At 52.0% G+C, this 25,595-nt stretch overlaps 12 protein-coding genes across 12 annotated transcripts; 7 read left to right on the top strand and 5 right to left on the bottom strand.

The window, feature by feature from the left end:
* Window positions 1-512: 512 nt before the first annotated feature.
* NCS57_00784500 (uncharacterized protein) lies at window positions 513-1,830 on the bottom strand (the record flags this gene model as incomplete). The annotated part of the gene is made up of 3 exons (XM_053057682.1): window positions 513-1,201; window positions 1,493-1,654; window positions 1,710-1,830. The coding sequence occupies 3 exons, from the start codon at window positions 1,828-1,830 to the stop codon at window positions 513-515; spliced, it is 972 nt and encodes a 323-aa protein (XP_052913877.1).
* Window positions 1,831-3,403: 1,573 nt separating this feature from the next.
* NCS57_00784400 (EHN domain-containing protein) lies at window positions 3,404-4,775 on the top strand (the record flags this gene model as incomplete). Its single annotated transcript, XM_053057681.1, has 3 exons — window positions 3,404-3,640; window positions 3,700-4,557; window positions 4,608-4,775. 3 exons carry the CDS (start codon window positions 3,404-3,406, stop codon window positions 4,773-4,775), a joined length of 1,263 nt encoding a protein of 420 aa, XP_052913876.1.
* Window positions 4,776-5,135: 360 nt separating this feature from the next.
* NCS57_00784300 (uncharacterized protein) lies at window positions 5,136-6,146 on the top strand (the record flags this gene model as incomplete). The annotated part of the gene is made up of 4 exons (XM_053057680.1): window positions 5,136-5,201; window positions 5,250-5,336; window positions 5,402-5,557; window positions 5,619-6,146. Exons 1-4 carry the CDS (start codon window positions 5,166-5,168, stop codon window positions 6,144-6,146), a joined length of 807 nt encoding a protein of 268 aa, XP_052913875.1. The 5' UTR covers window positions 5,136-5,165.
* A 737-nt stretch (window positions 6,147-6,883) lies between these two features.
* On the top strand, window positions 6,884-8,673 carry NCS57_00784200 (MFS domain-containing protein; the record flags this gene model as incomplete). Its single annotated transcript, XM_053057679.1, has 6 exons — window positions 6,884-7,094; window positions 7,147-7,318; window positions 7,374-7,443; window positions 7,502-8,175; window positions 8,229-8,440; window positions 8,492-8,673. The coding sequence occupies 6 exons, from the start codon at window positions 6,884-6,886 to the stop codon at window positions 8,671-8,673; spliced, it is 1,521 nt and encodes a 506-aa protein (XP_052913874.1).
* Window positions 8,674-9,316: 643 nt separating this feature from the next.
* Window positions 9,317-11,032, bottom strand: NCS57_00784100 (uncharacterized protein; the record flags this gene model as incomplete). Its single annotated transcript, XM_053057678.1, has 2 exons — window positions 9,317-10,327; window positions 10,379-11,032. 2 exons carry the CDS (start codon window positions 11,030-11,032, stop codon window positions 9,317-9,319), a joined length of 1,665 nt encoding a protein of 554 aa, XP_052913873.1.
* Window positions 11,033-12,165: 1,133 nt separating this feature from the next.
* On the top strand, window positions 12,166-12,501 carry NCS57_00784000 (DCTP pyrophosphatase 1; the record flags this gene model as incomplete). The annotated part of the gene is made up of 1 exon (XM_053057677.1): window positions 12,166-12,501. The coding sequence occupies one exon, from the start codon at window positions 12,166-12,168 to the stop codon at window positions 12,499-12,501; it is 336 nt and encodes a 111-aa protein (XP_052913872.1).
* A 366-nt stretch (window positions 12,502-12,867) lies between these two features.
* Window positions 12,868-15,271, top strand: NCS57_00783900 (uncharacterized protein; the record flags this gene model as incomplete). Its single annotated transcript, XM_053057676.1, has 8 exons — window positions 12,868-12,965; window positions 13,023-13,051; window positions 13,111-13,313; window positions 13,369-14,278; window positions 14,343-14,669; window positions 14,713-14,804; window positions 14,859-14,917; window positions 14,974-15,271. 8 exons carry the CDS (start codon window positions 12,868-12,870, stop codon window positions 15,269-15,271), a joined length of 2,016 nt encoding a protein of 671 aa, XP_052913871.1.
* A 160-nt stretch (window positions 15,272-15,431) lies between these two features.
* On the bottom strand, window positions 15,432-16,753 carry NCS57_00783800 (PKS-ER domain-containing protein; the record flags this gene model as incomplete). Its single annotated transcript, XM_053057675.1, has 5 exons — window positions 16,573-16,753; window positions 16,384-16,518; window positions 16,126-16,335; window positions 15,672-16,042; window positions 15,432-15,617 (listed from the first exon to the last, which is right to left on the bottom strand). The coding sequence occupies exons 1-5, from the start codon at window positions 16,718-16,720 to the stop codon at window positions 15,432-15,434; spliced, it is 1,050 nt and encodes a 349-aa protein (XP_052913870.1). The 5' UTR covers window positions 16,721-16,753.
* Window positions 16,754-17,547: 794 nt separating this feature from the next.
* Window positions 17,548-19,724, top strand: NCS57_00783700 (Zn(2)-C6 fungal-type domain-containing protein; the record flags this gene model as incomplete). Its single annotated transcript, XM_053057674.1, has 5 exons — window positions 17,548-17,579; window positions 17,633-18,279; window positions 18,328-18,916; window positions 18,968-19,334; window positions 19,386-19,724. The coding sequence occupies 5 exons, from the start codon at window positions 17,548-17,550 to the stop codon at window positions 19,722-19,724; spliced, it is 1,974 nt and encodes a 657-aa protein (XP_052913869.1).
* A 53-nt stretch (window positions 19,725-19,777) lies between these two features.
* Window positions 19,778-21,187, bottom strand: NCS57_00783600 (uncharacterized protein; the record flags this gene model as incomplete). The annotated part of the gene is made up of 1 exon (XM_053057673.1): window positions 19,778-21,187. The coding sequence occupies one exon, from the start codon at window positions 21,185-21,187 to the stop codon at window positions 19,778-19,780; it is 1,410 nt and encodes a 469-aa protein (XP_052913868.1).
* Window positions 21,188-21,657: 470 nt separating this feature from the next.
* On the top strand, window positions 21,658-23,157 carry NCS57_00783500 (uncharacterized protein; the record flags this gene model as incomplete). The annotated part of the gene is made up of 4 exons (XM_053057672.1): window positions 21,658-22,146; window positions 22,202-22,446; window positions 22,496-22,937; window positions 22,987-23,157. 4 exons carry the CDS (start codon window positions 21,658-21,660, stop codon window positions 23,155-23,157), a joined length of 1,347 nt encoding a protein of 448 aa, XP_052913867.1.
* A 202-nt stretch (window positions 23,158-23,359) lies between these two features.
* NCS57_00783400 (uncharacterized protein) lies at window positions 23,360-24,900 on the bottom strand (the record flags this gene model as incomplete). Its single annotated transcript, XM_053057671.1, has 5 exons — window positions 24,664-24,900; window positions 24,336-24,616; window positions 24,052-24,286; window positions 23,891-24,004; window positions 23,360-23,824 (listed from the first exon to the last, which is right to left on the bottom strand). Exons 1-5 carry the CDS (start codon window positions 24,793-24,795, stop codon window positions 23,360-23,362), a joined length of 1,227 nt encoding a protein of 408 aa, XP_052913866.1. The 5' UTR covers window positions 24,796-24,900.
* Window positions 24,901-25,595: the final 695 nt, after the last annotated feature.

Here is a 25,595-nt window from a genome sequence, read left to right as displayed (position 1 = left end):
GTCATTCTTAAATCAAGTCCAACCGATCGTGGCGGGATGTCCGAGTCTGCGAATGGGTGACTTCTCAGTGGACTACTCCCACCAGGTCTCTCGAGGTGGAAATTTATAGTAGAAAACTCGAAGACATATCTAGTCAGATCTTAAAATCTTTTAATTAACAGACGGGGCTCGCCTTCGAGTCTCGTCAATAGTTGTAAAGTTAACTATCTATGGCTCAGTTATCCCATCAAGAACCGGGCTTCAGCTACAACAAAGAACACAAGATTAAGACTTCATAGCATCAAATAACAATTCCTATAGATGTTAATATAAACTGCTCTTGTTGTATATATGCCGCCTTTGAAGTCAAGTTTCCAAATCTATTATTGTTATTATTATTATTCGCAACGATGACAAGAAGCCATTAGCCACAACAGCAAAAGACACAGTTATCAATTCTCCAAATCTATGCCTGTCGCAGTAATTATATCCTCACTACCTAGACTGGTCTATTATCACCACCTTGTTCCTATTTATGGTGACGATGTCCTATTGTTCGGCGTTCCGTCAACTTCATGCGTCTGCGGCTGCGCGTCAACCTCATACGGCAATGGATGTGCGTCCGACCTAGCCCAACCTTGAGACTCGAGCCCAGTTGGGAGTTCAACCCTGTGACTCTCAACCGCAGCTGTAGAGTAAGGCTGGGGGCTGATTGGGGGTGGAATGCTTTGTACTTGATTCACTGGACTCTGAGGTGCGGGGCTCGGCAGCTCGGATGCCCTCTTCGTAGTGGTATCATCTGAGAAATTCACCTGGAGGACGGAAACATCATTCTGCAGGTCCCTTTCGGGGGTCCCTTTGGCGTTGGGGCGACTCCATGCGATAGTTGGTCGTGGAAGGGAACTTATGGTGTCCCTGAAGGTCTTCTTCGACCCCGACTCTTGGTTATCCAGAGCAGGATGCTGTCTTCCTATACGGAAACCGAGTATTAGGGCGCCGGCAATCAGAGCAACGCCGGCGAGGGCTCCAATCACCGCGCCGGCAATAACGCCTGGGCTAGGCCCACCCTTTCCCGGTTCACTTGGCCTCGTGTCATCGGTTCGGCTTTCTGAATCGCTGTCATCTGTTGAGGTCGAAGAGGGGAGTCCGGCAAGCGTTCGTCGGGAACCGGTAACTGTGACTGTTTCCGGTTCATCGGCGCTGTTGATACCCGCCGTCGTCCCTGCAAGGAGATCAGCAAAAAAGTCCAATGCTAGAGAACGCCACGCCATTGACGCCGTGCACCTACAGTCCGATGGGTGCTCCATAAAATATCTAGACATGGGCTCTCTGGTATCGCAGTAAATGTGATTCGCGCGCGATGATATAAACCCTGTTCTGGAGGACGTATAGATGGTCGCTGTGACGCAAGAGCCAGTGGGACTGGGAATGCTGTCAGACACCAAGTTTTCGACGTTCAAGGGTAGATATTTGAGGCAGTACCAAATATAAGATCCGGATGGGTTAGAAGCACCTGATGACCACCCGGTGTAGTAGACCGTGCTTCCACGGCATGATGTGTCGACTTGATGATATCCCTCTCCGCCGATGTAGCAGAACCCATACGTTTTCAGATCATCAATGTACGTGGTGGATGAGCTGTAACTCGAAGAGATAGGACAACGCAGTGTGCGATCTAATATGCTTGTGTCAACGAGGTTGAAATGTTCCAGAGAGGAGGTGTGTCGTACAGGTGGAGCTATCTTCGGCATAAGCAAACTCTTCACTGTCAATCGCTTGTGCTGTCGTCGTTAATATCAAGGCCTGAAAGGCCAGAACCATGAAGGGAACAATCCTGCACCAGCGATCCATGGTGGTGAGAACCTGAGAATTGTCGTTTTTAGGAGAAGTGGGCGCGGACTCCGGCAAAGCTGGGCTTTTAGAGCTTCCCTCTTCTCCCTGCCAAGCTCGTTTATGCCTGACAGCAACGCCGTGGCGTCAAAATCGCGTGCTAAGGAGGGTAGGTTTAATTCAGCTGAGTCTTTCGGCTGTAAGGGTTGGCCAATTTGATTGGAGAGGCGGCCTTGGCAAACAATTTTGCCTTCGCAACGCAGCCTGATTTTACTCTCTGCTGTATAAGAGAACCGCGTGACCCAATAGCAGCAGCCAGTTTCAGAATCAGGCTCGCGAATAGCGCTGTCGGTTAGGTTATTGCTTCTGTATCCAGCGGTGAGTAGATAACCCAGCCCCGTTCTATCCCAAGCCGGGCGTCAGGGAAGTCACTTTTGGCCTGGGCAACTTTACTTCATTCAGACGACAGATGTCACCCATTATCATGTGAGACTTGTTTATAAAGAAGAGGTAGACAAGGCTCTGAACATGCAGGCTCTCTGTCTCAACTCAGTTATCATTACTACTTGGGGAGAGACCTTTAAGCTAGTGCAGAGTATCACGAATGGAATGGAATGAGACCCTTAAGATACTCCCGCAACCCAAGATCGCACGCGTACACATACGTCCCCCGGATGCCACGCGTCATGAGCACAGCGTAGATCTGGGTGATGAACCGCAACAGGTCGTCGTCCGAGTAGGTCTTTCCGAGGGCCGGGTTGTTCTCCTTGCCCTTCTTGTCAAAGTATGAGTCGCGATCGATGAAGAGGCGTCGCCGCGCGGGGTCGAGCCGCAGGTCCAAACCTATAATGACACCAACGTAGTTCAGGTCGTAGCCTTGCACCGTGTGAATCGATCCCACCTCCTCGAGCCCATTTCTGAACGAGATCCAGTCGGCGGATGTGCTGTTCCAGCGGAGCTGCGTATCGCCGATCACGATCATACTGCTGGTGCCGTTTTCGAGATCAGCGAGGAGCCCCTTGACAATCTCCTCTACCGAAGCTGCTTCATCATCTGTCAATGCCTTGAACGGCGACAATTTGAACAGGTCGCTGCTTTCAATACCACCAAAGATGACGTGGATATCCCTGAGATGCTGTTTTGCGGATGATTGGCCCACGCAATTTGCGATTCTGGGCATAGACACGCACGCACGCGGCGGCCTGCCACAAGCGCTGGAAGGCCCCCCGGGATATGACTGCTGGCCCATCTCCCTGGCCAGCCGGTTCGATCCCTACAGTACCTAGCTAGCAATCTACTAAACTTGGACCCCTTGATTAGCAGGCCAAGTTTGGCAAGTTGTATGTCTGCCCCGATGGCTAATGCAAACGAGGCAAGTGGAAACGCTGGTAGTGTGCATAGGTAATGTGGATCCGAGTGTTTAGTTGGTTACTTGCCAGCAGAAGCGCTCCCACTTTACACCCCACCAGCCTCGAGGCAAAGGGCAAGTCTGTACACCTGCCCAAACGCCATTTAAGGATCTAGCTGTCTCTCCCAGTGAAAATTGGTGTTCTGCATTCTGGCGCTCTGAACAACTGAAACATAAACCTCCATCATGTCTCGACTGTGTCTGCCATCGGAGCAAGAGCTGAAGCTCGACCAGCCCGTCCCCTTCTCGGTGCGTTTTGACAAGGATCTTGTTGAGACGACTCGACAGAAACTTGATTTGGCTCGCTATCCATCCGAACAGAGTGACTTTGGACCCAATGACTGGTCTCAGGGTGCCAAGGTCGCCCAAGTGCAGCGGCTCGCTCGGTACTGGAGAGACGAGTATAGCTGGGAGAAGCAGGAGGTGGGTGTTGAACGACGGTGATTCTTGAATGAATTAGCTGACTTTTTCCTCGTTACCAGGGATATATTAACAACGTGTTCAATCACTATCTAGTCAAGATCCAAGTGCCAGGATATGGGCCCTTGGTTCTGCACTTTACGCATGCAAAGTCGACAACCTCGAGTGCTATTCCGCTGCTATTCTCCCATGGTTGGCCAGGGTCTTTCATGGAAGCTTCCAAAGTCGTCGGCCGCCTCAGCACTCCGGAAAAGCCAACCGATCCGTCCTTCCACGTCGTTGCACCATCGATCCCCGGGTTTGGCTTCTCACCAGCCCCAGCCAAGTCGGGGGTTGGTCCCGAGATTACAGCTCGGGCCTTCAAGATTTTGATGACGGATGTGCTTGGGTATAAATGGTTTGTTACGCAGGGGGGCGACTTTGGATCCTTCATCACGAGATCTGTGGCGATCCAGTTCCCAGAGGTTGTGTGTGCTCAGCATCTCAACATGTTCCCTGTACCGCCCCCAACCCTGTGGTCAGCTCCACTGGCCTATCTCCGATGGTGTCTGTCCGGAGTCCTATACTCTGACTTTGAACACGAGGCGTTACGTGTCAGGAAAAACTTTGAGCTGGATCAGAGTGGATATCTGGAGCAGCAGAGAACAAGACCTCAGACGCTTGGCTTTGCTCTGGGTGATTCACCCGTTGGTTTGCTGGCCTGGTTCGTCGAAAAGTTTCACGACTGGGGCCACGTTTCTGAAGCTTTCGACCCCGAGACCATCACTACGCTTGTGGTGATGCACTGGATCCAAGGGGCAACTCCGGGTCTGCGATTCTACCGCGAAGCCTTTGGGCCAGGACGAGAGGCTGAGAGGACTTTTGAGACGTACGTCGGTTGCCCTACCGGCGTGAGCATGTATGCCAAAGAGCAGCTCCATGTGAGTAAACTCAAACTGCGTGCCTCGGACTCGTGGCTAACTGATAGTAGTGCCCAAAGGATTGGGCACAGCAGGCTGCCAATATCCAGTATTGGAGGGAGTATGGAACTGGGGGCCATTTCTCGTCCCTCGAGTGCCCCGACCTTTTTGTTCAAGACATGAGAACGTTTTTCTCTTCCGACTCGGTCAAGAGGTCTATCAAGAAGATGCAGTCATAGTACTTAGATCAAGATAGGCCATTTCACTGAACTACCCCCATTTCATGTGTTTGGGCTATCGAGAATAGTGTCAAGTAGCTTTAGAGTTAGACCTGAAAGTCGCTGCAGTAGATATACGTGATGAGTTTCCAGAACGTCTTATCATTAGTCTACCGGATGGCGCTTCCGATTGCAGGTTGCGCTTTCTGGCCTTTTTGGCACAACGAGGGAGGTGTAAGCGCCGGCCGGGAGTCACCGTCGACGTCATCACGGCGCGGTCCTTGCAGGCGACGACCCTGTGGGTAAGGATGACAAATGCTCGACCTGCTCGTATTCAAAACCCTCATTTTTGATATTGACTTGATTCATTTTCCAATCAAGTATGTTGCTCCTTTGACAGACATTTCGACTATGATGGATTCTTTGAGAGGACAGACTGCCTTTATCGTTCGTCGTCACTTCGCCGCCGCGACCGTGTGCTAATCGTCCGACTAGACTGGAGCTTCCATGGGCATTGGTGAAGCTACAGCCAAGCTTCTGGCTGAGCATGGCGTCAACATTGCTCTGGTATCCCGCAGCAAGGTGAGCGGAAACATGACTCGTTGACATTTTGTTTGCACACGCTCAATAACATCTGTCGCGCCAAGGATAAACTTGAGAACGTGCGAAACGAAATCACTGCCAAATTTCCCGATGTCAAGGTTGCCGTCTACCCAGTCGACATCCAAGATCAAAACCAGGTCGAGAATGCTGTCAAGGCAGCTATCTCTGACCTTGGTCAGATTGATATTCTTATCAACAATGTCAGTACCGTCTATCCCTTGGGAAACGCGCTTGATAAGTCCAATGCTAAAGACATGGAAGGCTGGCCTCGCCCTCGGCGCTCCTGCTAGGTTTTGGGAACTCCCCATTGATCAAGTTGCCCAGATGTCAGGCACAAACATCAATGGCGTGATGTTTACCACGCACGCAGTGCTAAACCTTTCCATGTGGCCGAGAAAGAAGGGGACCATTCTTAATGTGTCTTCTGTAACCGGACTAGAGTGTCCGCCGTTTAACGGCGAGGCAGTTTATCATGCCTCGAAAGCCTTCCTCGAGGGCTTTACTAATAGCCTTCGCATGGAAACGGCAGGCTCTGATATACGTGTCTTGACATTACGGCCTGGCTGCGTGGACACGCACTTTCATCTCCAGAGGGTCAAGTATGACCAAGGTGCCATGGATGAGTTCTTTGAGGGATACGAGCCGCTTGCTGCTGAAGACCTTGCGCAGACGGTGCTGTACATGTTGAGTCTGCCGAGCCGCATATCTATCAAGGCACTTGATTGCGTGCCCACGGCACAGCGTTCTCTGACGCGATTTGATCGGGAATGGAATTCTCGGCAAGGATAATTCGACGTTGCTCACGTAGCAAATACACTGACATCTGGGTCTGTGCATTTCATTCTTCAACGTGATTGACTACAACACTGCCCACCGTAAAAAGTTGACCTACTAGGGAAGCTGCCAATGGCTAGCCAGTGAAGCTGATTATGACTAACCTATCTCTGGTGCTGATGTGCATCTTCCTATTATTGATCTTGGGTCGAATACGACGCTCGAAGTGGAGGATCACGGCGTGTGATGTGAGAAATTTTGGCTAGTAAGGCTACGAGAAATTCATCCGGGTCGTTTAAAGCCAGAAGAGGCTCTCACTTCTCTTTTTAGCCTACGCATAACCGACCACACTTTATCGTGAGATTTTACTGCAAGCATAAACGCCCAGAGTCATCTTGTTACTGCAATTTTGAGAATGGCCTTGGCACAAGACACTGGCAACCCGAAGCGCTCACGAGGCGTCCTAGCGCTGGTCTAGCAAGATCTTGGCACGATTCACCCGTGTCCGGCATCTGCATACGCGAGACCTGGGACAAGCTCGATTCTGGGGTAGATTAGCTCGCAGCCACATGGAGACCCCACGGGGACGGCGAGGGTTAATGCTACCGTTCGGCACGACTCAGGGCCACGGAGCCATTTGTATATAACCTCGTCATGAATGGCCCTTGATCGCAAAAGAAAGCATCACTCATCTCTGGCACGCATCTCCATATTAAATCATCGACCAATCCACCTCTACTCTTTCCTTCACCATGCGCTCTTGGCTCGGCAGGGGCAAAAGCCTCCAATTCGGCATCACCGTCTGCTGTCTCGCCGCCTTCATCCTCTTTGGCTACGAGCAAGGCGTCTTTGGGCCCATCTTGCAGAACGAGGACTGGCTTGAGCTCTTCAACAGACCCAGTGACTCGCAGACTGGCATCATTGTCGCCTGCTATAACCTGGGATGTATGGTTGGTTGTGTTGGTGAGTCATGGTCGTAGCGAGGAGCCCAGGTTCGTGACTGACGTCCTTATAGTTGCTTTCGTCGTGGGTGAAAAGACTGGCAGACGTCGTGCCATCTGGATAGCCATGACCTTTGTTGTGATTGGCACTACGCTGCAGACCACTTCATTCCATGTGGCACATCTCGTTATTGGCAGAATCATCACTGGAGTTGGTACTGGGCTGAAGACTGCGACCGTTCCCATGTAAGAGGACGCCAATATTTGTCCTCTACCACCTTGATCTGACATTGAACTATAGGTACCAGTCCGAACTCTGTACACCCACATCTCGTGGCCGTCTCGTGAGCGCCGAGGTCCTGTTTGTTGGTGTACGTCATGATACCTTGTCAAACCCTTTGCCTCAGGCCCATACTAATACCTCCCCAGGTCGGCATCGTTTTTGCATACTGGTTCAACTTTGGCATGAGTTTCGTGGGCGGCCCAATCGCCTGGCGCCTGCCCATTGCCCTGCAAGCTCTCTTTGCAATTCTCGTCATCATCTTGGTCTTCGCCCTACCAGAATCTCCGCGCTGGCTCTTCAACCATGGCCGCGAAGCCGAAGCCATCGAAACACTTTGCGCCGTCTACGACATGCAGCCCACCGACGAGTTCATCCAGTCTGAGCGGGCAGCCATCCTCCAAGCCATCGAGGCTGAGACCGGAGGCACCATCTTCAAGCGGGATAAGAACCGAACGGGCTACCGCGTCTTCCTCGCCTGGTTAATCCAGCTTGTAAATCAAATCAGTGGCATCAACATGGTCGTATATTACATCCCAACTGTCTTGGAAGAGAACGTGGGCATGACGGTTCAGAGGAGCCAGATCATCGGTGGCTGCATTAACATGATGTTTATGTTTGGCAGCATCTTACCTTCTCTGGCTCTAGACCGCATGGGACGGCGAAAGACAATGCTGTGGGGCTGCTTTGGCCTCGGAACCTGCATGCTTTTCATCTCTGCTTTGTTATCTCAGTCGGATGGGGGTAAGACGGATCGAGGTCTATCCTTTGCGTCTGCGTCGGTGGCATTCTTCTTTCTTTATCAGCTCATCTTTGGCATGTCGTAAGTTCCTTCTTCTGCAGTACAGGACTTGGTCAAAGTGGCTAATTATCTAGTGTCAACTGTGTCCCCTGGGTCTACGTCCCTGAGCTTCTCCCCCTTGAGGCTCGAACCAAAGGCTCAGCCATCGGCATAAGCAGTAACTGGCTTTGGAATTTTACAGTAGTCCTCATCACACCCGTGATAGTGCGAAGACTGCAGTGGAAGGCCTACCTGATATTCATGGCGACGAACTATGCCTTTATCCCCATGATTTACTTCCTCTTCCGTATGTCTCGACATTCCATGACTGCGAGAGTTTGCTGACTTTTGGGACTAGCCGAGACAAGCAACTTGAGACTTGAAGACATTGATCAGATCTTTTCGACTGGCGGTGACCCTGTAAAGGTGGCCAGGAAGATTAAGGCTGATGCTCGAACCGGTACCGCCCTGGATGCTGAGGTGGGAAACGAGTCCAAGGACGCTGGGGAGATTGAGACGGTGGAGAAGGCAAAGGTTTAGCATCGGAGCCCAGACATCTCACGCTGTTCAAGTGAAGCATCATTATGGCAGAATCCTTGGTTGAGCAAGCCTGTGTAAGATACTCCACACACGAGGCGCTGTTGTACCCGTAAGACCAATGAGGGCATCATAGGGGTTAGGTAGTTACAAGAATGAACCAGTGGCATGAGATTTTAGGAGCCTTTCTTTTCAGTGCAGGCAATATACCCATTCGACACCATTTTTATTAGAAGTGAGGGTTCATAAATTTAGCTCCAGCAAGACCTCCAACTGCTCATCGCACATGCATCAACTTTTGGGAGCTGGGAAAGAATGATTGAATGGTACTTGGACATGGATGAGTCGAAAATGAAAGTGACATAAGAGGTAATGGAGGTAGTTGCGGTGTTTTGTAGCATTGGACTTTGATGCTGCCATGTGTTTATTAGTGTGTTCTTTGATTGTGTGTACAGCAGAGACGTCAATGAAAAACAAGAATAAGAGGTAGTGGCATCACTTGGGAACTGCGTATGGAGCTGTTTCGTCAAGCATCTTAGTTTATGTCCAAAGTCAGGGGCCAGTAGATAAAATGCCATAATAGCATACTTTTTAAGAATAGATAGTTACATTGCGTCTATGGCACCGATGATGACTACACCACGTCCTACCCAGACCGTAATAGTGATCCAACGCTTTGCAAAAGTTCTTTGACAAGCTTCAGAGAGTTGTCAACATCCTTGGCGCACCCCACTGCAACAGAGCCCAACCCGACAGCTAGCAGCGTGCTCAAGACAACTTTGGAACTCGAGCCCCCAGGGGTTTCAACCCTACGGACTTCAAAATCAGACCAGCGTGGGAATATCGTGCGCAACCAGTACAGGAACATGGGGTCTGGGTAGATGAAGGTGTTCTTCTTCGTCTTGGGATCCATCCACCAGCTCTGGCAGCCACTGTTGAAGACAAGGCTCTTGAGCTTCTTATGCACCCAGGCTAGATCGCGACGCTGGGCTTCGGGCTTGACCATGATGGAGGCCGCAGGGTGCCGGCCGGTGAGTACATGCCGCAGTAGGCGGCAGGTGTAGTTGATCTGGCACTCGGAGTGGAAGATGACCGAGTGTTGACCCGTGGCGGCGTTCGGCCCGTAGAGGATGAAGAAGTTGGGGAAGCCCGTGACAACTGTACCCTTGTAGGCTTCAGCACCGCCTGAGGCGTCCCAAACCTCGTGGAGGTCTTGACCGTTCTCGCCCTTGACGCGGATTGGGTGAAGCCACTTCTGGGTCGTGAAGCCAGTGGCAAAGATGATGGCATCTGCTTGGTACTCAGCACCGCTCTCCGTCTCGACGTGGCGCGGGCCGATCTTGGTGACCCGGTCCTTGGCCAAGAGCATGTTTGGTGAGTGCAGAGCGGCCAGGTAGGTTGCCGTGTTGACCCTGCGCTTGCAGCCAGGCTCGTAGTCGGGCCTCAGGACTTGTCGATACTGCGGCGGAGCATCATTCTCGATGAACGAGTTGGTGGCGTCACGGATCTTTTGTCTCATGCGGGCGCCGTCTTTGGTCATGAGGAAAGAGTAGAAGACTTTCTCAAGGTCCCAGGCGAGGAGGATGCGGTACATGCGAGCCGCGAGTGGGACATACTTCATGGTGAGCTTGAAGGTATTTGAGTAGGTTGGGTTTCCCTAGAAAATGTGTTAGTTTGGACATGTGGTGAGCCGATCAAGTATACATACTCTCTTTGTCCACCAGTGAGCACTCTTGACCAGTTGAGTCACTTTCCCCTTGGGACCAACGTCCTTGACGAGCTCTGGCACGAACTGGGTTGCAGAGGCACCGTTCCCCAGGACTACAATGTTCTTGTTCTTGACCTCGATGGAATCATCCCATCGAGCGCTGTGAAACATTTTGCCCTGGAAGGACTCGGCGCCCTCAAGCTCGGGGATGTAAGGGCGGTCCAGGGTTCCAACCGCGCTCACGACAACTGGCGCCTCCTTGACGAATTGCTCACCAGTCTGCGTGTCCTCAAACGTGCACACCCACAGCGAACGTGCAGCGTCCCAGACCAGATCCACGCACATGGCGTTGAATCGACAATGGGGCAGAATGTCGAATTTTTCAGCAACAGACATGAAGTACTCGTGGAGCTCATCGCGGCCAGGATACGTAGTCGTCCAGTCGGGGTTCAGGGCGAAGCTGTACGAGTAGAAGTGACTGGGGATGTCGCAGGCGCATGCAGGATAGCGGTTGTGCCACCAGGTGCCGCCAATGTTGTCCGACTTTTCGTAGATGGTGAAGTTGGCGTGTCCAAGGAAGCGCTTGAGCTGGACGGCCATGCCTAGGCCCGAGACGCCAGCGCCAATGATGATGACCTCTTTCGACGGGGCCATGTTGTAGGTTGAGATTTTGCCGTTGGAGAGATGAGGTTGTCTACACTTTCAGTATGCCTCGAGCCCTTTTACGTTGGCGATATGGTCCTTTTATAGAATCCTTGTGCATCTTGAATGTCCCGTCTGATAGCGAGGACGCAATCCAGGATTTCCCCCTGGAGAAGAAGGCCCATGCTCTCGATTGATCTGGGGAAAGTTGGCTGTCATGACCTACAGCGTCTGCACTTTCCGGCGAAGAAGAGCACAGCCAAGGCCGTCTCCGGTAATTCCGCCTCTCCATATTGACAGGCCAAATTTTCCAAGTTTCATATCCGCCGTGCTTGGCATGGCGATGGCTGAAGCAGACGAGGCAAGCGGAAACGCTCATGGGGCGTAATATGGATCCGAGCGTTCAGCCGCTTGCAAGTAGAAGCGCTCTCACTTTTACACAGCTGGCCATGAGATAAAAGACATGTGAAACGTCATTTAAGACTCTTGCTGTCTTGACAACTCTAAACCCTTTGGCATTCTGGAGTTCTCGAGCAACTTGAAAAAAAAAAAAAAAACCTCTGTCATGTCTCAACTATGTCTGTCATCTGCCACAACACCACCAAACTCGCAGACAAAACTCAGCCACGGCAAAATCTATTTCCGTTTCTAGAACCGCTCTAGGCTGAGTTGATACTGGGGGACCCAGAGAGAGCTTAGGTTGAGGCGGTGAGCTTGGCCAGAGGTGCCTGCGTAGGCCTCAGCCACTCTTATCCATACTCGGACACTCCTTAAAGGGTCTCTATATCTCGCTTGTGTGAACCTCTGTCTCGAGGGGCCTGGGGTGGAAGGGACTGCTCCGTGAACAAGTTAAAGTGGACATGGGGGCTGTACAAGCCAGGACTCGTGCAGGCTACGAATAACCGAACGCCACGTAAAGGACTGTCCCACAGAACATTCTCGCAAATCGAGATGCAACCATATACTCTTGAATGGCAGCCGAACCACATTGCCGCATACTAATTCCTTTTTGACCTTGATCATTATTTCAAACTCGGCCAGGGGCTAACCTAGGTTAAATTGTAAAGCCATGGCCTGCAAAGACGACGTCTAAAACAGCGCGCTTACAAGTATAATGACACAGGCTCGTACCGCTTGTTTTCACCATGGTTAACAAGGAAGTCCACGACGCACTCGCGGCTTTTGTCGCCGAGCGAGACTGGGCACAGTTCCATACGCCCGAGAACCTCGCCAAAAGCGTCTCCATCGAAGCGGCCGAACTCCTCGAGTGCTACCAGTGGAACGCCAAGGCAGACCCCAAGCGCGTCCGCGAAGAGCTTGCCGATGTCCTGACCTACTGCCTGCTCCTAGCCGACCGGATTGGGGTGGACCCGGCGCAGATCGTGTTGGAGAAGCTCGAAGTGACGAAAAAGAAGTACCCTGTTGACAAAGCCAAAGGCAGCAGCAAGAAGTATGACCAACTTGAGGATCGCTCGGCTTGACTTGCCCAAGGATGCCGTCATGCCGTGGAGGGTGAGGGACATCTTCGTTGGGGAGTCACTTAATGGTGGTACATATCACGAGTCAGTTGGGCATGTGGAAGCGCTGGACAAGTGGGGACGGCAAGAGGAGACGCTCAGTCTAGACTTGTCTAGGTTCTCTATTATCACCTCGTCATCTCACAGACCTCTCCCCGCAAGCGAAATTCCATCTCTGGCACGGGATCGCTCGTGCAGTTGCCCGAAGCAAGTCAATTCAGGTGGAGCGACCTAAACAGAGAATAAGCAGAAGGGAAAAACTGTAAATTCCAACCGCTCCTCGAGCTTTCGACTCGTCACCAAACCTGGCGAACCTTGACTGTCTTGCCAATGCCTGGCCAAGCCGAGACCCATGGATCCATCAGCTCACCAGAGGTAGTCTCTAGAGAGCGAAAGAGGAAGAAGCATTGCCGTTCTCGAGCAGGCTGGTGCGTACAATTGCTGTGCTCGGGCCTGGATGACGGATAGCTGACTTGCAGAACAAGTCTTCCCTGTCGTAGACGAAGGCGCAGATGTGAGTTAGAATCATGCCAGTATTCCCCGTCCACAAGTTCTGACAATCAGGACATGCAGGTGACGGGGGCCGTCCCACCTGTCGGGAATGCCACATACGGCAGGATCAGTGCTTTTGGGGCCTTAAGGTGTCTTTCCATCCGTCCAGGTCACTCCAGCTCTCTTCGGAACATGTCGCTGCCCTCGTGGCTGTCGACAGGCGAAGGCGAGAGGCTCGAACCGACGCGACCGAAACTGCTGAACCCACTTCCCCAACGCTCGTTGTGAGTCTCGCTCTGCTATAAAGGAACTACTTGTTGACATGCCTTCCTTTCCAAGATTATAGATGATACGGATGACATTGTTCAGTCTTATAGAAGAGACGATGCTCAGTCACCCGAGAATGATTCTGACTGCCATGTGGAACAAGATGCTGGTTCCGAGCACTTTCGAGGCGCCTCAGACCTCATACAAGAAGCCACACGGCCTTACCTAGGCTATCCAGGCAATGGAGGAGGTGATATTTACGTCGAGGAATCGGGGCACGATAGCTTCAACGACGACACTGCCGCTCCGGCGGAAGCTATTCACCCCTTCGATGTCACACAGCCCCCGGAGCTTCCCTCAGAAATCTTCAGAACGCCCTTCATATCCGATCTTTTCTTACATGGCTCTCCCATTGCTCCCTTCTCCCTCGGACAAGCTTTCTCCCGCGGTGCTCCCCCCGAGCCTGAACCTCGGTTCCCCATCTCGCAGCGGATGAAGGCTGACCTTATCTCCAACTACATAAGGGAGACTGCCACGTGGTGTGAGACGACGGACTCTGACATGCACTTTTCTGCGCGAAGCGTTCATCGCATGATGGAGTCTACGCCCTTTGTTGCTGCCGCCATGTCTCTGGCTTCCCGTCAGCTTGACAGCTTGCGGGGACGCCCTAGACAAATCACGCTCGAGTTGTATCAGTACACTGTTCGTCTTCTTCTCAGCCATGATCCTGCTGTTGATGGGTCATCCATCTTGGCAACGTGCACCTTGCTTTGTGTCTACGAGATGATGGCATCAACTGTGGCCGAGTGGCGGCGTCACCTTCAGGTGAGTGGCTACACACTGGCTTGGCGGTCTATTTATCGTGCAAAGGCTGACATCACGATCTACTTGAAGGGATGTGCCGGTTTATTGCGGATGCGGAAGTGGAACGGTAACAGTGCGGGCATAGTCAAGACGTGTTTCTGGGCATTTGCAAGGATAGGTCTGCTGTCCCATGGACTCACGATGCGGATCCAGGAAACACCTGCTAACAATTGACTGAGCAGACGTGTGGGCTGCATTCATCTTGAACCAAACAACGCTCATCCCCACCGACTCGTGGGTTGAAGAGGACTCACTTGCGGTAGTTGCTGCCAGGGGCAACACGGATGACTACTGTAACTTTTCCATCCTCATATTTGCAAGAATCATCAACCTCCTCAACGCAAGCGGTGACTCTTCGTCAGCCGAGTTGAGGGAAAAGGCACAGGCGTCGTGGGAAGAGCTTCAGCGGTGGAGGCGCTGGCGTCAACAGAGTGCTAAGCCGCTGATGAGAGTGGATGCGGGAAACAAGAATCCTTTTCCAACCATTGTCTTTGCATCATCTGCATCGAGTAGGTCATTCACTGTGTGAGTTTCAAGGCTGATTGGAGGTAGTATGTGGGAATACCTTCTACCATACTGGCTCAATCCTCCTGCTGCAGAGCGGATTGGTCCCGGCCACTTCTTCAGTCGATGAGAAACGGGTGGTAAGATACGAAATAGGTCCAGGTGAATGCGAATGAAGGGTTAACCATCTCTAGCGCGATCCTGTATGGCATGCTCGTGAACTTGGAGGCATCTCCATAAGCAATCCATCACAGTAAGTCTTGATCCCGCACAGTTCCTCATTTATTTCAAGTCACTGACAGAACTAAGCGCCAACTGGGTGAACCATCTTCAACCATTGTATATTGCTGGGAGGGTGTTTGGCCCCCGCAGCAAAGCCCCTTGTTCTGCCCAGCATCAAAGTGGCCGCATGCATGCTCCTGTTGAAGCCAGCTCCCCATCCGCAGATGAGTCAACAGATGATGGAGATGGGATGGCGGAGCTTTCCGAGTTTCCCGCGGAAAAGATGGCACTCCTGAAGCATCTTGCAAAGATTGAGAGGGAGACGGGGTGGAAGACGTCGGATCGGGCAAGAGAGTTGAGGATCCTCTGGGGTTTGGAGAATTAATCAAGGTAGACTGGGCTTTGCTGACACGTCATGGTATTGTATTCTCTGAACTGTCCTATAAGTCGAGCCAAGGACCAACCCAAAGGCATCTAGTGTTTGTGTCGCCCCCCAGCCGGCCCATGCCTCATTCAAGACCATGCTCTATTTGATGGTGGCCAGCCTAGAGTTTGTAGACAATCTTGTAGTTGGAGATGCTGCCATCACGATACTCCTGAAAGCCCTCCGACACACCGTTTAGGCCCTTTCCACAAATCTTGGGTGTGTTGGGCTTGATCTCGCCCGATGACAGGAGATCCGGTAACTTCTGAAACCACTCAGAAGCCAAGTTATGATCTGCCTCATTGGGCTATCAAAGTTATTAGTCTTTCAAGTTCTGCAAGCTGGGCACAAGACGACTCACGGGCCAGTAAAAGGTTCCGTAACGGTGTTCCTTCAGGAAGGCTGTCCAGACGAGAACATCTGTTACCTTGATGTCCTTGGACACATCTTGTGTGTTTGCCTTGCCAGGGCGGACTGTGCACAGGACACCATTGGGGTGACTGATGGCTCGAGAAGCCGTTCCGGAAGAAGTCTCATTCCCAATGGTATCAAACACATAGCGGAGCTGAGGGGCTACCCCTCGAATCTTGTCGACTACTTGCGGATCCCGGTAGTCAAAGACATGTTTCGCTCCATAAGACTTGACGAGACCGTGATGTTTCGGGCTGCAAGTCGTGATGACTTCTAACCCATACAGCCTAGCGATTTGGATGGCGTAGAGGCCGACACTTGCTGGAGGTGGTATTAGCTGCTGGTGGAAGCGTCAAGCACCATCTGGATGCTGGCTGGAATAATGAGCACAAAAGAGAACTCACAGCTACCACCCCAAATGAGAACCGCGGTATTTTCGGCGGCACTGGCATCGATGGCTAGACAGTCCTCAGAGAACAAACTGAGCAAGGCTGTGGTCGATGCAAGAGGCAGTGTGGCAGCCTCTGCTGGGGCCAGACCTGGAGGAACCGGGAAGCAAATCCGCGAGTCTGCAAGAGTATACTCGCTGTAACCTCCAAGCCCCTTAGTTTCGCCTAACTCGGGTCAGTCTTGGGCCCACGGGGAACTGCAAGAATACACACCTCCCCAGATCAGACCAGCAACGACGGTCCCTTTGGCGATACCGGTCACGTTGGTCCCTGTTTCCTCAACCACGCCAACAAAGTCGCATCCGAGAACAGCACCGTCGCCGAAAGCATTGCCGTCAAAGGACTGGACTACGCGAGACTAAGTCAATTGACCACAGGGCATATAGGAAGGGCACGCTGTACCATCGGTCGGGTTTTGGGCTACATGAGATACCTTGACTAGAACCTGGTAGTCTCCAGGCTTGGGCGTAGGAAGTGACTCTTTGACCAGTCTCGGAGTGTCGTTGGAGGTCTTGACAACCAAAGCGTCCATTCGGGCAGGGGGAGACATTGCGTAGGTATAATGTATAGGTTTGACGACTTGGCTTGAGAAGAACAAAATCAGACAAAGATAAATGCGATGCTTGATGATGTAATCCTGCCTTTGCATGACAGAACCATTAAACACCTGTGTTTGCTTATAAAGCCGGTCACCGAAGTATGTTCAAGGGAACATGTAAACGCTGTGCCATGGCCCATGGCAAGTCTAAGCGCCCCTGGTTTAAGGTGGGTGACGTACCTAGATGGTTCCTACCTACTTTAAGCGTTTCTCTGTAGGGTAGGTAATCTGACCGTTCTTAAACGATCATCTATTCCACTGTCTGAGAGCCTTCATTCAAACTGGTTCAACAAGGTGATGCCAAGATTATCATGACATCTCCTCAACTCCAGGGTAAGCAGTGCAACCATAAAGCCTTAACAGTCCTGCCACTAAAGACTGCCCATGACAGGCGCTAATTGTTAGGGGACTAACACTTGGGCCAATCCTTAGAGGCAATTTGGGTTCCCTTGGGCGACTATCGCATTGTCTTTGAGATTTATTACTAAAATCTGGTTAACTTAAAAAATGTGGACATCAGTAGCAATTTTATCCTGTATGTCATTTTATCGATGACAACCTCACTCGCATCTGATGTTCGTCAAAGAGAGGATCAATCGGCCGATTTGTTAAAATGTCCGATGACAGACGCGTCGCAAGGGCGCGACTGACTAGTCCGACATCCGCGACGTCCGTGATGGAGTTTTGGTGTCTGAATTTTCAAACTAAGCTCCGGCTTTCGGAACTCGGATCTGACACAACAAAAAAAGTTTCCCTCCTTCAAAGCCGAAGCCGTAACGATGCGCTCCAGTCTATCATGCGACCATTGCCGGTGAGTCCCGCGTCATGGGCCCAGATGAGATCTAACAGATACGCGACGTGAAGAAAGGCCAAGATCAAGTGTGTCAATGAGGGGACTGCGCCTTGTCAGAAGTGTCTGAAGCTGGGGAACTCGGGGTGCGAGCTTTCTCGGCCGCAGGCTAGATCGGCAAAGAAGATTGCTGCGAGAGCTCAGAGGGCGACACCGGAGCTTACTCCGAGAGCGGATCATGTTTCGACGGTTGCGAGTACGCCCGATGTTACGCGACAGGATCCCATCAGACCGCCTAGGCCGAGTCCTTCCTTGTCGAGGAGGACGGTCTCGAGCTGGGGACAGGAACCCGTTGATGAGCATCTCGCGAGGTTGCCGATAGGTGTCGTTCTCAAGGCTCTCAACATTTTCACGGCTAAATTCCCCGAGCTGAGGATACTACAACCATCAGCATTTGTCAAAGAGTACCAGTCTAGTCGGTCAAGAGAAAGTAAGGTACTTCTGGCGACTATCCTTGCCATAACGAGGAAGCAATCATCGATATGCAGCGGGGAATGGCTTCATCGGTTACGCAGTAGTGACTGCTACGCGTCGTACGCCTGGAGCATCCTGTCGAATCTCATTCTCCTACCGCCGAATGTTCAGGTCGTTCAGGCGCTCCTCATCTTGACCCTCTACGAGTGGGGTGTACGAGAGTTTCATAAAGCATGGATGCACTGTGGTAGGTATTCCGAAGCTCTTCTATGATCATGGTACTGATATCATACAGGCATGGCTATCCGCATCATGCAGTCCCTCCACAGCTCCCGCATCTCTCCCCACGCCCTGGACATCTCACAGAATAACGACATGGACGAGCTCGCCGTGGTAGTCGAGACTCGGACGTACTGGGCCTGCTTCATCATGGACTGCACCATCAACTCCGGGACCTACAACCCGCGCATGCTCCCCATGCCCGAGATGCAAAAGCTCAAGGTCCCTCGACCGCCAAACTTTTTCGACTTTGCTTTTGGATCTGACGGGGCGTCGCTGAGTCAAAACTTGGCGGCGAATCATTCTGATCCGTCTGGTAACTTGGACCTCGCGCAGAGCTTTGAGACGATTGTTCTTGGGTTTGATATTTACGCTCAAGCAATGGCATTTGTCTTTAATAACGGTCGGTGTGCGCCTGGAATGTGCGCTCCAGAGAATTGCCCTTGGGTGCCAGGCTCACTCTGGTCAAACTGCAGAAATCGACTCGAGGAGTGGAGGAGGAGCCAGCATCACAGATTGCATTACCCAAGGCACAGCGTTGCAGTTCACATGACCCTGGGGCATGGAGAGTCTTTCATATACCTGAATATGCTTTACTATCTAAGGTGAGTAGTACACCGTGGCTCGATGCTGCTTTGACTCACAACATCGAACAGTACCATCATGCTTCACCGCGAGTACTTCCCTTTCCTACCAACCGCCGAATCCACACCCCAAGGACCCATACACCCTCCTCTTCTTGAGGCAGAAGCCCCGCCAGGATGGTGGGAGGATAGCGCCAAAGAACTGTACGGGGCAGCCGAGCAGATTACTTGCCTACTGCAAGAGGCGTCCGAATGCGGCATACCTCTGATGACGCCCTTTTCCGGCTTCTGCGCCTTTACCGCGTGCTTTCTCAACTTGTACATCTTTAGGTTCCCAAAGATGAACCTTGGTAGAAGTCCGAGGGCGGAGCAGTTGATGAATTGGGGGTTGGAATACTTGGAGGAGTTTCAGAATGCTTGGGAGTTGGCCGGTGGTTGGGTATGTGCACTTTAAGTCTCAAGTTTACTACTTTGGGCTAACATTTTGCAGATTAAAACAATCCAAAACTCGTCACTCTTATATAAGAGCGCGACCGAGGATAGCGGACGGTTTCGGGGAAGATCGAGAGCCGACTTTGAGACTCTGCACCAATCCATCCACGAGTACCGCATCGTGGATCGATCTGACCTACATCTACAGCAGATTCGCCGTGCTGATAGAAACTCTTCGAGAGACAACGAAAATGACGAGAGAGTAGGGAGAGAACAAGCTCAAGTTCCCATGGGCATGAATCCAGCGGGCAACCCGGCGTTTCTAGACCCTTTTCCGAACTGGTGGTCAATGTTACAGGAGGTGGAATTCGCCGAGATTAGCAGCATGATGAATTGAAATGAATGCATTATTCTCGCTAATTATGTCAATCTAACTTTTTTCTCTAACCTTTACAAGTGATTCCTCTCCGCCTCTAGCACCGCCTCCTTCAACACTCTAGAAATGTGGTTGATCTGTTCCTCTGAAACCGTGAAAGGCGGCGCAATCAGGACGTGATCTCCCCTGACACCGTCAACAGTACCAGCACCAGGGTACAGTGCAACACCCTTCTCGAAAGCCAGTTGCTGGACAAGAGGACCAAACTTGATATCAGGGCGAAACGACTCCTTTGTGGATCGATCCTTGACAAACTCGACTCCCCAGAAGAGCCCTCGTCCTCGAATGTCTCCTACGGACCTGCACTCGCCAAGTTCAGCACGCAGAGCTCTTTCGAGGACAGCTCCCATCTTGGCGCATCGTGACACTAGGTCCTCTCGCTTGACAATCTTTTGCACAGCCAATGCAGCAGCGCATGAAATCGGGTGCGCTTGGTATGTGTGACCGTGGTTGAAAGCAGCCGAGCCCCGTCTCAGAACGTCGACGACCTTCTTGTGAATCAGAACACCAGCAATGGTGGCATAACCGCCTCCGAGACCCTTGGCGATTGTCATGATATCTGGCACAACGCCTTCTTGCTCAAAAGCAAAGAATGTTCCAGTGCGCCCGACACCGCACATGACTTCGTCAAGAATCAGGATGATGCCGTACTTGTCGCATAGAGCTCTGACTCCCTTGAGATAGCCTGCAGGAGCCGTGACGCAACCTGCAGTCGCGCCGACCATGGTCTCTGCAATGAATGCAGCGACATTCTCAGAGCCAACTCGCAGAAACTCTTCTTCAAGTTCTGCAAGTAGTCTTGCTGTGAAGTCTGCTTCACTCTCGGTCTCGTGCTTGTATTGGTACGCATACGCCGGAGAGACGTGCGAAACGTTGGGGTACATGAATCCCTGGTAGGGAGTCTTGCGAGCCAGAACTGTCGAGACTGACATGGTGGCCATTGTGTTTCCGTGGTAACATTGACGTCTTGAGATGATGTGAACTCTCTTTGACTCGCCATTCTCAAAGTGGTACTGTCGGGCAAGCTTCAAAGCTGACTCGACAGCTTCACTTCCACTGCCAACGAAGAAAGCCTTCTCAAGACCATGAGGGTTACCCTCAAGGATGAGATTGGCAAGCTCTTCAGCAGGTGCAGTTGTGTAAGCCTGCGTATGGACGTAGCTGACTTTTCGGGCTTGGTTGGTGATGGCCTGAATCACTTCTTCGTTGCCGTGGCCGATGAGAGCGACTGCTGCGCCTCCACAGGCGTCGATGACAGTCTGTCCACTAGCAAGTTTGAGTTCGATGCCAGAGGCTGATTCGACCATGTAGGGATGTTGAATGAGTGAGCGATGCATCAAGCATCCTTCTTTGCTCATTGGCTTGACGGGTGTCTGGTGTGAAGGGACCTCTGAGACGAGATCATCGTTTCTTGAAGGAGCCATGATGGATGAACTTGACAAGAAGAAATGTAACTTGCAACAAAGATAGAAGGCAATGATTGACTTGTCTTGATCAAAACGGCGAGAAGTCGTCTTGTTAGACTGGTATCTTTATAAGTCTCCAAAGCCGAAACCCGATGGCCCGTCGGGAATGGTTCTCCCGACGACCCGGTTGATGTCGATATGGGGCTGTCAGGAGACGAACTAACTGTAAAATCCTTCCACTTTTCTCCACTGATATCGCCAAAATCATGATCTAGAAGCCTCGGATTAGATGTCATTGTCAAAGCCGACGCCGATGGCCCGAGACAGGGAGGATTTGATCGGAGAGTCTGACTGAATTGCTATTTGTACGGCCATCTTTGTCCTGTTCTTTGTGTTTCAACTCGAGCAGTAACCAAGACCCTCTCTTCTCTTTCAGCTTTGTTTCTTACCTTTCCGGGTGTTTCGTTATCTCTCAAGGTTCCCCCAGAATGACTGTTCGGACAGAACCTCCAGTCGCCGACTGGCCCGGCTCGTCGGCGTCCTCAGACACCGAAAAGGGCAACGAAACCGACCGTTCACAGACCGAATCCTCATCCCCTCCTGCACCAAAAACTATAGAGATCGAGTTTGACAACCCAAGAGGATGGATCCCCGTGGCAGCAGCAGCGTGCTCGTTGTTTGTCTACCTCGGCGTGATATACTCTTGGGGTATCATGCAAGTGAGACTCGTCGAGACGACATCGTCTAGTCTAACCACTTTGACGTTTGTTGGATCTTTGGGTACATCTTTCATGATATCTCTTAGTGTCTTGTCGGGTATAGCAGTTCGCAAGCTGGGATACCAAAAGACGGCACTATTAGGGGCCGTTTTGATGGGACTCGGAGAGTTTCTCGCGAGTTGGACTACGAAACATGTCGGAGCTCTGTTTGTATTCCACGGAGTTATTTTTGGCATCGGAGGGGGACTGTGCATCTTTGTGAGCCTACCCGATACATACCTACCTGTTTGATACACACCTAACACTTGTTTAGTCGTGTTCTACTGCGCCTCTCCGATGGTTCAAAAAGTACCGAGGTCTCGCAATGGGTATCGTTTTCGGTGGGGGAAGTCTCGGAGCCGCCGTGATGAGCATCGCAACGAATCTCCTCGTTAGAAACCTCGACGTCGCGTGGACGTTTCGCATCTTGGGCTTCATGCTATGGGGAGTCTGCATCCCTGCATCCTACTTTATCCAACAACCCAAGGGTTCAGCGAGCGCCAACTTGAAACTCCAATGGTAAGTCAACAGGTCTTGGAAAAAGTTTATTCTCTAATGTCGGTCTCAGGTATCGCTTCAAGGAGCCGAGGTTCCTACTCATCGTGGTGGGGACGGCAATCTCGTGCTTCCCGCTGTTTATTCCGCCGTACTTCATTCCCATCTTTTCCAGATCTATGGGGTACTCTAACCAGATAGCCATCGTCATCTTAGCGGCCTGGAATCTCGCTTCTACGGTGGGCCGTGTGTTGGGCGGATACACTGCCGATGTGCTGCTCGGGCCTCTCAATAGCTTGGTACTCTGCCTGCTGTTCATTGGCCTGAGTTCCCTCGTTGTCTGGCCATTGGCCTCCACAGTTGGCATCTTCTCCGTGTTTTTGATCTTCAACGGCATCGGATGCGGCGCCTTCTTTAGTCTGGTCCCTCCCATGGTCGGGGCCACGATGGGAGCCGAGAACACCCTGGGCATCCTCCCCATCCTGTGGACGACTTGGTTCTGCGGCTTCTTCTTTGTAAGTTGGCCATTGCTTTCGTGAAACATGTGCTAAACGGTTTCTCTAGGGTACGCCTATCGCATCTGGAATCTACTCACTAGCCGGAGATAGCCATGACCAAGGGGTCGAGGAGTTTCGTCCTGCCGCGTACTACGCTGGAGCCATGTCCCTTGTCGGGTTATTTTTTATCCTGTACATTCGCTTCACTCAGACGAAGCGTCTCCTAGTCCGTATTTAGAAGGTTCCATCTGTTTGCGGCGATAATATTACATTATTGGTATCCTTGCGCGGCGTGAGCATCCCGTCCAAAACCCGAGTCACCGACCCGTGGTCTCTGCGCTACATATCTATATACGTTATTTTATACTTTTTTACCCACTCCATAACGGATCGCATTGATCTTCCCCGTTATCGATACACTGAGTATGGGGTTCCCGGGTTTAATACTGCTGGGGCGTTCTAGCCGAGGCTTTGAAACCCCAGTCGTTCGCCGGGCCTCTCGGACCATCCCTTGCCTCCACTGCGGACGCGGCCTCCGACTGGATGCTGATCTCTTGCGCAATAATGATACCACCGTTTCCATCCTTGTTGGTAGACCTGCCATCGCTGTCTTCGGGCAAGATGTGCTCGTCGCTGCCCCAAGCCGTAGGTTGAGGAACAGATAGTGGATGCGTTCGCGTCTGCGTCCTTCGGGTGCCGAATCGACTTCCACCCATCTCGCTGCTTCGAAGCTGGTGACTCTCGCCGTTGGACTTTGTCTGTCGACTGAAAAGGACGCTCAGACCGATCATGCTGGCACCCTTTCGGATCAGGGGTTGGATGATCGGCAGGTTCGTTACGATGATGGCCACAAAGGTTTCTCGACATGCCCAAGCGCTGCCCGACACAGCTCCTTCAGGTCCCGACTAGATGGAACGAACAGTTGGTAAGATGACATGCATTGAGACATGGGAACGGTGGGTTGGGCTTACTGAGAGAATGGTCACTGCTCGGATTGTGCCAGCCATCATGATGAAGAGAGCGCCGCTGAATAAAAGCATAAGCGTGAGCCTGCGTCGCAAGCTGATATTTACACCCCAGAGAAGCTAGTCGAGTCAGCGCAAGGAACAGGGTTCAGATGGGAAAGACTGACAGGTAGTGGGATCGAGAGCAGATAGATGTCAGTCAAGATGTTGGGGATAACCACGACCAAGACATAGGCGGGCGAGTTTGTCGGTCTGCACAGAGTCCCCGGGTCTGGAGTGACCTGCCAGAAGTGGTGGAATGGTTGACATGAGAGGAGGATCGTGAGGGCGACGGCGGCGTAGGTGACTGCGAGAATAACGTATGCGAGCTTCACACGGGTCTTGAGGTGCGCCAGACCAGATCTACCCAAGTTAACCATTGTCCATTGTGTTTTCGATTTGTAGAGCATACGTGAGTCGGCCGTAAAAGGCAGTAACGCAGAACTTGAGGCTCCAGAGGATGCAGGCGTAAAAGGACCAGCCGATGACCTGGATCTTGGAGCCCCAGACGCGATTGTAGTGTTCCCGAGAGTCTGGATCGATGTTGGCTCTTTCGGCGTCCGTCATGTAGCTATTAGTGAGCCCTTGGAATTTGGCGCCGACTAGATACGCCGCTACTGTCTCTGCCGTGAAGACGAGCTGTACAACAAGAACGAGGATCGTCAGTGTCTGTCTCTGCAGGCTGCGTTCCTTCTGTTGGTTCACGAACCAACAGGTGGGTTTCACTTGGCACTACTCACCCCAGTAAAGGGCATCAGGTAATCGTCGAGCTGCCATGCGGCCGGTCCAACTTGGCGCCATCGCACACCGACTCGGACGCCGATGGTGATTAGGCCGATGGAGAGGAGGACGAACTGCTCTTCGATGCCCATGACGACATGCTCTTGCGCTACGTTGAAGGATTTAGGAAGCGACCCGAGGGATTGGGACGAAGAGGGGAGAAAAAGAAAACAAGGAGGGACTGAATTGGAGAAAAAAGATGTGTGGATTGTCTGGAATAAATCGGAAGCATATCTTGGTGTGCATGCGCCCTCAGATTTTAGCTTTATGGGAACATTCCAACTCGTTTCAACACGTCTTTTCGCCTCTCTAACAAAAGCCAAGCAAACCCCTGCCCCAACCGTCAATGTTCCATCCGTCCTTTTGTCGCTCTTCCCTGCGCGGTGATAACACGGACACGCTCGGTGGTGACGGCTGCGGCTCCGCTACTCACTTTTCTTCGGCACACGGACACTGCAACACGACGCTAGGGGAGAACAAAGAGAAAGGCTAGACAGGCCCCCTGCAGATCATGACCCCGTTTCCCCCTCATGGCGCAAACCATCTAGATAAGGAGAAGATCATCGCGTTATGAAATTCCGGTAGATGCGGCATAAAGGGGCAATCCCCTCCCCCCTGCGGCCCGCGGGATCTGCGGAGTCGTCCGAGGGGTAAGCCGCATTCGGAACGAGTGGGGAATAGGTCACAGGATCATTAAGGGCAAGCCATGCTGCTGCCAAGGGCTTGTTTGGACTGAGCTTGGGGCTTCAGCTGGGGTTTAAGCCAGGGCTCCAGTTGACGGCGAGTAATGAAAGGTCTGTCCGCGACTGGGCAAGCTACGAAGACCGGATCCAGCCAGAGAAGCCAAGAAGGTCAGCTAGTGGGGAACGCTGGAGAGGGATCAACCCTGTAG

The sequence above is a fragment of the Fusarium keratoplasticum genome, chromosome 5 (assembly GCF_025433545.1).
Source record: "Fusarium keratoplasticum isolate Fu6.1 chromosome 5, whole genome shotgun sequence".
In the NCBI taxonomy this organism is placed as follows: Eukaryota; Fungi; Ascomycota; class Sordariomycetes; order Hypocreales; family Nectriaceae; genus Fusarium; species Fusarium keratoplasticum.
This window is presented reverse-complemented; position numbering and strand designations above follow the sequence as displayed.